The following is a 9,547-nucleotide window of genomic DNA, read 5'->3' as shown; positions in this document are numbered from 1 at the left end:
CGATTCTTGGGTTGAGTTCAGAACAAGCTCCTGATCGATCCATGGTGGTTGTTTGGATCGATTCACGTGAAAATTCGATCAACTCAGTTGGGATTACTGTTCACGGCTTGTGAGGTAGTTTTCGATCCCTTAGCTTGTTTTCTGACTTCGAGCTAGTTATGAGAATTCACAAGCATGCTTAGATGAAGCTTTGATGTTGGGAGTTTTGTGAAATAATGTGTTTTGGCCGGCGGCGGTGCACCACCGTCTGTGGTGGCGTTCCGGCGGTGTTCCGGCCACTTAAGGAACTGTTTTTGGTATTATATATGTTCTACTCGTTGATACGAGCGTTTCGATATATAATATGCAAATTTTGGAGTTCGTATGGAATTGTTATGATTTTTGCAATTTCATACCGATCGATTATTCTATCCGTGAGGATTTGAGCGTCCGATCGACTTGTGGTTTGGTCACATCGATCGTGGACGTATTCCAGAGACTTCGGGAGGTCTCGGATGTGGTTTTGCCTCGATTGGCGCCACTTTGGGGATTTTAGTTCAAAACAGGGGTTTCGGACTTAAAATTGGTTATGAATCGTTACTGATTTGAGATCATTGGTGAATAGGTGCTTCTAAAGGTGAATTGGACGAGTTGTTGGTGATAGTGTACTGTTCGGTTCTGTATAGAAGACGCAGCGGGATTCTGAGGTGAGTAATCTCACGAAGTTCATTTCACGAACGGGAATACCCTTATTGTTTTGAGAGTTATTTAGTTAACTGCAAACTATAGATGGTATTAGTGGCACTTTGAGTAGATGATTACGTGTGTGTATATATATATTATGGGATGTATATATATACATACGTATTCATGTATTAGTAGATATATGTTTACGTGAAATATATATGTTTTGGTGGTTTGTGGATTTATGAAAACAATATGCATGAAATGATGCTTTTTATTGTTTTGGGGTGTGGCTTTTGGAAAACAAATGATTTGTGGAAATGATTGATTTCGATTTGTTTTGAAAAGCGTTGAGATTTGAGAAAAGTGTTGAGATTTGGGTATGAAAACAATGGGCATGAATTGATGCTTTTTATTGTTTTGTGTTATGGCTTTTTCGGAAAACAATGATTATGGAAATGTTGATTTCGATTGTTTTCAAAAGCGTTGCGATTTGTGTAACATTTTGGGTCAGATGCGACTCCTTTAATGTTTTGCTCCAAGGGACATTGCGGCCCGAGGATCGAAGGTCTAAGACCTTGGGCAGAATCTCAGGTGACCACGTCTTTGGCCGGACGAGTGGTTACGTTTTTCAGTTAGAGCTCTAATCTGTCTGCCATATAGGTAATTCATGGGGTAACGGGAATTGGTTATTTACAACTCATGACATTACGTATTTTTAGGGAACAAGGTGTGAGTTGCTTCCTTATTAATGGTTTTTAAGGGGACAAGGTGTGAGTTGTTTTCCTTATTAACGTTTTGATAGAAATCAAGGTGTGAGTTGCTTTCTATGGTACGATTATGGTACATTTGATAGGAAACAAGGTGTGAGTTGTTTTCTATGTTTTACTGATAGAAATCAAGGAGTGAGTTGCTTTCTATGTTTTATTGATAGAAATCAAGGTGTGAGTTGCTTTCTATGTTTTATTGATAGAATTCAAGTGTGGGTTGTTTTCTATGTTTCGTTTTAAAAGGAAACAAGGTGTGAGTTGCTTTCTTTTATTTCGATTTGAAAGGAAATTAAAGTGTGAGTTATTCTCCTTTATTTCGTGTTTTAAGGAATCAAAGCGTGAGTTGTTTTCCTTATTTTTGGCGTGAGTTGTGTGTGGTTTGAGTTACTCATACGGGCTTGCAAAAGCTTACCGGGTTTGTTGTGTGGCAACCCGGTACACTATTCAAACGGTGTAGGGGTTAATCCTGCAGGTTAGGATAATCGGGGCTGAAGCGAGGTAGCGCCTTTGCAGCTTTACGGTAGGAAGCCATTTTTAACTTTACCGTTGATAAGGACTTCCGTTGTATAGTTACTCTGAGCTGATTTACGTTTTATTTTGTTGTTGACAATTTAATTCGTAAGCTTGTGTAATATAACTCTATGGACGAGTGTATATTAACTTTGAGGGTTCAGGGCATCAATATCTGTGTAAGTTAAAGGGAAAAAGATTCCAGGTATTTTGTATTGATGACTGGACGTTCACGCATATATAATTATGGGGTTATATATATCGATTTTCATGTGTGTAAAATCAGGGGCGTGACAGTTTGGTATCAGAGCGTAAGGTGCATATTTGGTGACAATCAATACTCCTCGAGTGATGGCCCGTCTGCAGCGGATCCCCATCTGATGCTCTTCGGTATTGATATAGTCATTGGGTATGCAATGAGTGTTGGAATGTGAGTCTTCAGGGTAGTGTTGGCTCAGTGAATAAGTTGTAGGAGCTTAAGGTAGCTTCTAGGAGTTATAGTCTTTTGAGGAATGAGGACCTTTAGATTTAACTCGTTTACGTAGGGGATAGAATTGTATCTTCTGACGTAGTAAGGTGGTTGATTTAGTCATATTGACTTATACTTGTGATTGGGAGAGTACCTTATGGTTACGCTATGTTCTTTAGGTAATGGATCTTCAGGGAGACAGTGCTAAGGAAGAGGCAGATTTTTCCCTCTGAAGGAGTCTTATCGGAAAGATGATGTGCAAGCACCGCTTTTGATGCAGCCTGTTCTGCCTGTTTTTGAGGGCATCAATACTACTCGCCTATCATGGTTGACTGGGGAAGTTACTAGATTGGGAGCAGTCGCATTTCATGGTGGTACAGATTACATGTTAGCTGAATGCTGGATCGAGAACATGGAGACCTATTTTAAGATGATTATCTGTACTGACGTTGAGAGGTGGATAGTAGCTACATTTCTCCTCCAGGATGAGGCAAAGCAGTGGTGGGATTTTGTACTGAAGACAAAGGATGTGGCCACCTTGACCTGGAGATGTTTTGTTGGACTCTTTCGAGATAAGTATTTTCCGGCTTCTGCTAGAGAGCAATTGGGGATCGACTTTATCTCACTAGTTCAAGGAACTATGAGTGTCAGAGACTATGAGGCTCGATTTTCACAACTGTATCGGTTTGTCTGGCCGATGGATGCAGAAAAGTTGGCTCGTAGGTTCGAACAAGGATTGAACTATGAGATCAGGGAGAGGATGATTATCCTTCGACTGCCTACTGTGGCAATGATATTGGATAGGGCTATAGCAATCGAGCGGGAACTCCAGGCTTCTCGTGGGAGTCATCAATCGTAGGAGATTTCCGAGGAAAGGGAAAGGCAATTGCGGAAGGCAGTAATGCACCAGGTACTCAAGATGGGTCTCGGAAAAGACAGAAGACTTGTCAGCAGGCTCCTGTTGGTGTAGCCGCTGAACCTACTTGGATTGCACCTGTTGGGCAAGCTGTGCCTTTGAGATGTTTTAACTGCAACGAGTTGGGGCATGTGGCTAGGAATTGTGTGAAGCCGAAGTGCAGGAAATGTTACAAGTGTGGGCTGAAGGGACATGTTGTTCGGGAGTGTACCCAACCTAAAGTTATGAGAGAGAGGACTCATCAGCAGGCGCCAGCTAGGGCTGCAGCTGCACCTGTTAGGGTTGCACCTGTGGGGCAGGTGGCAAACCATAAGTGTTTCAATTGCAATGAGATGGGCCATGTTGCTCGAGTTTGCACGAAACCGAAGAATTTGGTATGTTTCACATGTGGCCAGACAGGGCATTTCTCAAGGGATTGTACCCAGCAGCAGGGTAGGGGACAAGGGAACCAGCAGAGGCAACTGCCTCAGGGGCAAACTAGGGTGTTTGCTATTGATCAACAGAATACCGAGGAAGAAGGTACTTTATCTATTTCTACTTGGGTTGTTAGAACGATGTGTGATAGTTGCGTACTTCTTTCCGTATGTTGTGTTGTGATAGGTTTACTTGTTGATTTTAGTTTGACCTATGAGTGTGGCATGTTGTGATGCATAGGCTTTGGTCGAATTGAATTGAATTGACGGTTTCTTTTCAATTCTTGTAACGTAAGGGTTACATCATCGTTGAGTGGTGCAGATACTGTTGTGATAACAGGATTCTGGACTTTTGTGTGATCTGTGTGTAGTGTTGCAATCACAAGAGTTTTAGTGGGTAGGGTACGAGGACGGGAATTCATGAAATTATTGGGTTACCACCAAGTGGTGTGGTAACGATTCCTATTGTTGTGATACTAGGTGAGGTACCTGTATCCACTATTGATCGAGGAAGTTGTACTTTGAAATGAAGGAATTCTTGCTGAGAATGAAAATTGGATTTGAGCTTGGTTTATGCGTACTTGTGGGATGGTGCGTGTAAATTTCGGGACGAAATTTCTTTAAGGGGGGTAGAATGTGATGCCCCGGAAATTCACAATTATTTTCCGAGGATTTTCCGGAATTAGTTTTATAACTATTGGACGGTTTCGTGGCTCGTGGATGGAGCGGAAGTGTTTCGGGCGAATAATTAATTGAAGAATATGGTTTTAGGGGGTTGCCAAAGGTTGACTTTTTATTCGTTGGGATTCTCCGAAAACTTCCTTCACGAAAGTTGTAGAGCGCGTCGATACGAGTTCGTGGACATGTGGAACGCGAGAATCGGAGTTCGTATGAGGAAGTTATGGCTATGGAAAGAAGTTTCCATTTTAGTATATATAGGAAAAATCAGAAAATATATTCATTTTCCACTTTCCTTTTCCGGAAACCATACACTCTCTCTCTCTTCTCTCTCGTCCGCGCCCTCAGAGTCGAAGATTTCGACTGACCCGACCCGAACCCGGCCGACCGACCCGGCTTTTCCGGCCAACTGCGGCGGTCTCCGGCCGTGAAACTTGGCCAGCAGGGTCGCTCCTCCGTCTGGTCGTCTCTGTGGTGTCTCTAGCGCCGATTCTCTCCACGGCGGCGCTGCAAGGCGGTGCAGCCTTGTGTTTTCGGACCCGGCCGGAAAACACAACTCCGGCGACCTCACGGCTTCGATTCTTGGGTTGAGTTCAGAACAAGCTCCTGATCGATCCATGGTGGTTGTTTGGATCGATTCACGTGAAATTCGATCAACTCAGTTGGGATTACTGTTCACGGCTTGTGAGGTAGTTTTCGATCCCTTAGCTTGTTTTCTGACTTCGAGCTAGTTATGAGAATTCACAAGCATGCTTAGATGAAGCTTTGATGTTGGGAGTTTTGTGAAATAATGTGTTTTGGCCGGCGGCGGTGCACCACCGTCTGTGGTGGCGTTCCGGCGGTGTTCCGGCCACTTAAGGAACTGTTTTTGGTATTATATATGTTCTACTCGTTGATACGAGCGTTTCGATATATAATATGCAAATTTTGGAGTTCGTATGGAATTGTTATGATTTTTGCAATTTCATACCGATCGATTATTCTATCCGTGAGGATTTGAGCGTCCGATCGACTTGTGGTTTGGTCACATCGATCGTGGACGTATTCCAGAGACTTCGGGAGGTCTCGGATGTGGTTTTGCCTCGATTGGCGCCACTTTGGGGATTTTAGTTCAAAACAGGGTTTCGGACTTAAAATTGGTTATGAATCGTTACTGATTTGAGATCATTGGTGAATAGGTGCTTCTAAAGGTGAATTGGACGAGTTGTTGGTGATAGTGTACTGTTCGGTTCTGTATAGAAGACGCAGCGGGATTCTGAGGTGAGTAATCTCACGAAGTTCATTTCACGAACGGGAATACCCTTATTGTTTTGAGAGTTATTTAGTTAACTGCAAACTATAGATGGTATTAGTGGCACTTTAGAGTAGATGATTACGTGTGTGTATATATATTATGGGATGTATATATATACATACGTATTCATGTATTAGTAGATATATGTTTACGTGAAATATATATGTTTTGGTGGTTTGTGGATTTATGAAAACAATATGCATGAAATGATGCTTTTTATTGTTTTGGGGTGTGGCTTTTGGAAAACAAATGATTTGTGGAAATGATTGATTTCGATTTGTTTTGAAAAGCGTTGAGATTTGAGAAAAGTGTTGAGATTTGGGTATGAAAACAATGGGCATGAATTGATGCTTTTTATTGTTTTGTGTTATGGCTTTTTCGGAAAACAATGATTATGGAAATGTTGATTTCGATTGTTTTCAAAAGCGTTGCGATTTGTGTAACATTTTGGGTCAGATGCGACTCCTTTAATGTTTTGCTCCAAGGGACATTGCGGCCCGAGGATCGAAGGTCTAAGACCTTGGGCAGAATCTCAGGTGACCACGTCTTTGGCCGGACGAGTGGTTACGTTTTTCAGTTAGAGCTCTAATCTGTCTGCCATATAGGTAATTCATGGGGTAACGGGAATTGGTTATTTACAACTCATGACATTACGTATTTTTAGGGAACAAGGTGTGAGTTGCTTCCTTATTAATGGTTTTTAAGGGGACAAGGTGTGAGTTGTTTTCCTTATTAACGTTTTGATAGAAATCAAGGTGTGAGTTGCTTTCTATGGTACGATTATGGTACATTTGATAGGAAACAAGGTGTGAGTTGTTTTCTATGTTTTACTGATAGAAATCAAGGAGTGAGTTGCTTTCTATGTTTTATTGATAGAAATCAAGGTGTGAGTTGCTTTCTATGTTTTATTGATAGAATTCAAGTGTGGGTTGTTTTCTATGTTTCGTTTTAAAAGGAAACAAGGTGTGAGTTGCTTTCTTTTATTTCGATTTGAAAGGAAATTAAAGTGTGAGTTATTCTCCTTTATTTCGTGTTTTAAGGAATCAAAGCGTGAGTTGTTTTCCTTATTTTTGGCGTGAGTTGTGTGTGGTTTGAGTTACTCATACGGGCTTGCAAAAGCTTACCGGGTTTGTTGTGTGGCAACCCGGTACACTATTCAAACGGTGTAGGGGTTAATCCTGCAGGTTAGGATAATCGGGGCTGAAGCTGAGGTAGCGCCTTTGCAGCTTTACGGTAGGAAGCCATTTTTAACTTTACCGTCGATAAGGACTTCCGTTGTATAGTTACTCTGAGCTGATTTACGTTTTATTTTGTTGTTGACAATTTAATTCGTAAGCTTGTGTAATATAACTCTATGGACGAGTGTATATTAACTTTGAGGGTTCAGGGCATCAATATCTGTGTAAGTTAAAGGGAAAAAGATTCCAGGTATTTTGTATTGATGACTGGACGTTCACGCATATATAATTATGGGGTTATATATATCGATTTTCATGTGTGTAAAATCAGGGGCGTGACAGTTTGGTATCAGAGCGTAAGGTGCATATTTGGTGACAATCAATACTCCTCGAGTGATGGCCCGTCTGCAGCGGATCCCCATCTGATGCTCTTCGGTATTGATATAGTCATTGGGTATGCAATGAGTGTTGGAATGTGAGTCTTCAGGGTAGTGTTGGCTCAGTGAATAAGTTGTAGGAGCTTAAGGTAGCTTCTAGGAGTTATAGTCTTTTGAGGAATGAGGACCTTTAGATTTAACTCGTTTACGTAGGGGATAGAATTGTATCTTCTGACGTAGTAAGGTGGTTGATTTAGTCATAACATTGACTTCTACTTGTGATTGGGAGAATACCTTATGGTTACGCTATGTTCTTTAGGTAATGGATCTTCAGGGAGACAGTGCTAAGGAAGAGGCAGATTTTTCCCTCTGAAGGAGTCTTATCGGAAAGATGATGTGCAAGCACCGCTTTTGATGCAGCCTGTTCTGCCTGTTTTTGAGGGCATCAATACTACTCGCCTATCATGGTTGACTGGGGAAGTTACTAGATTGGGAGCAGTCGCATTTCATGGTGGTACAGATTACATGTTAGCTGAATGCTGGATCGAGAACATGGAGACCTATTTTAAGATGATTATCTGTACTGACGTTGAGAGGTGGATAGTAGCTACATTTCTCCTCCAGGATGAGGCAAAGCAGTGGTGGGATTTTGTACTGAAGACAAAGGATGTGGCCACCTTGACCTGGAGATGTTTTGTTGGACTCTTTCGAGATAAGTATTTTCCGGCTTCTGCTAGAGAGCAATTGGGGATCGACTTTATCTCACTAGTTCAAGGAACTATGAGTGTCAGAGACTATGAGGCTCGATTTTCACAACTGTATCGGTTTGTCTGGCCGATGGATGCAGAAAAGTTGGCTCGTAGGTTCGAACAAGGACTGAACTATGAGATCAGGGAGAGGATGATTATCCTTCGACTGCCTACTGTGGCAATGATATTGGATAGGGCTATAGCAATCGAGCGGGAACTCCAGGCTTCTCGTGGGGAGTCATCAATCGTAGGAGATTTCCGAGGAAAGGGAAAGGCAATTGCGGAAGGCAGTAATGCACCAGGTACTCAAGATGGGTCTCGGAAAAGACAGAAGACTTGTCAGCAGGCTCCTGTTGGTGTAGCCGCTGAACCTACTTGGATTGCACCTGTTGGGCAAGCTGTGCCTTTGAGATGTTTTAACTGCAACGAGTTGGGGCATGTGGCTAGGAATTGTGTGAAGCCGAAGTGCAGGAAATGTTACAAGTGTGGGCTGAAGGGACATGTTGTTCGGGAGTGTACCCAACCTAAAGTTATGAGAGAGAGGACTCATCAGCAGGCGCCAGCTAGGGCTGCAGCTGCACCTGTTAGGGTTGCACCTGTGGGGCAGGTGGCAAACCATAAGTGTTTCAATTGCAATGAGATGGGCCATGTTGCTCGAGTTTGCACGAAACCGAAGAATTTGGTATGTTTCACATGTGGCCAGACAGGGCATTTCTCAAGGGATTGTACCCAGCAGCAGGGTAGGGGACAAGGGAACCAGCAGAGGCAACTGCCTCAGGGGCAAACTAGGGTGTTTGCTATTGATCAACAGAATACCGAGGAAGAAGGTACTTTATCTATTTCTACTTGGGTTGTTAGAACGATGTGTGATAGTTGCGTACTTCTTTCCGTATGTTGTGTTGTGATAGGTTTACTTGTTGATTTTAGTTTGACCTATGAGTGTGGCATGTTGTGATGCATAGGCTTTGGTCGAATTGAATTGAATTGACGGTTTCTTTTCAATTCTTGTAACGTAAGGGTTACATCATCGTTGAGTGGTGCAGATACTGTTGTGATAACAGGATTCTGGACTTTTGTGTGATCTGTGTGTAGTGTTGCAATCACAAGAGTTTTAGTGGGTAGGGTACGAGGACGGGAATTCATGAAATTATTGGGTTACCACCAAGCGGTGTGGTAACGATTCCTATTGTTGTGATACTAGGTGAGGTACCTGTATCCACTATTGATCGAGGAAGTTGTACTTTGAAATGAAGGAATTCTTGCTGAGAATGAAAATTGGATTTGAGCTTGGTTTATGCGTACTTGTGGGAGTGGTGCGTGTAAATTTCGGGACGAAATTTCTTTAAGGGGGGTAGAATGTGATGCCCCGGAAATTCACAATTATTTTCCGAGGATTTTCCGGAATTAGTTTTATAACTATTGGACGGTTTCGTGGCTCGTGGATGGAGCGGAAGTGTTTCGGGCGAATAATTAATTGAAGAATATGGTTTTAGGGGGTTGCCAAAGGTTGAATTTTTATTCGTTGGGATT

General features: G+C 42.3%; 1 protein-coding gene across 1 annotated transcript; it reads left to right on the top strand.

The window, feature by feature from the left end:
• The first annotated feature begins 7,682 nt into the window (after window positions 1–7,682).
• LOC112203991 lies at window positions 7,683–8,972 on the top strand. The gene is made up of 2 exons (XM_024344880.1): window positions 7,683–8,532; window positions 8,926–8,972. Exons 1-2 carry the CDS (start codon window positions 7,683–7,685, stop codon window positions 8,970–8,972), a joined length of 897 nt encoding a protein of 298 aa, XP_024200648.1.
• The last annotated feature ends 575 nt before the right edge of the window (window positions 8,973–9,547 follow it).

Source organism: Rosa chinensis, chromosome 5 (assembly GCF_002994745.2).
Source record: "Rosa chinensis cultivar Old Blush chromosome 5, RchiOBHm-V2, whole genome shotgun sequence".
Taxonomy (NCBI): domain Eukaryota; kingdom Viridiplantae; phylum Streptophyta; class Magnoliopsida; order Rosales; family Rosaceae; genus Rosa; species Rosa chinensis.
The sequence above is the reverse complement of the archived record's forward strand: the minus strand, read 5'-3'. Positions and strand labels throughout refer to the sequence as shown.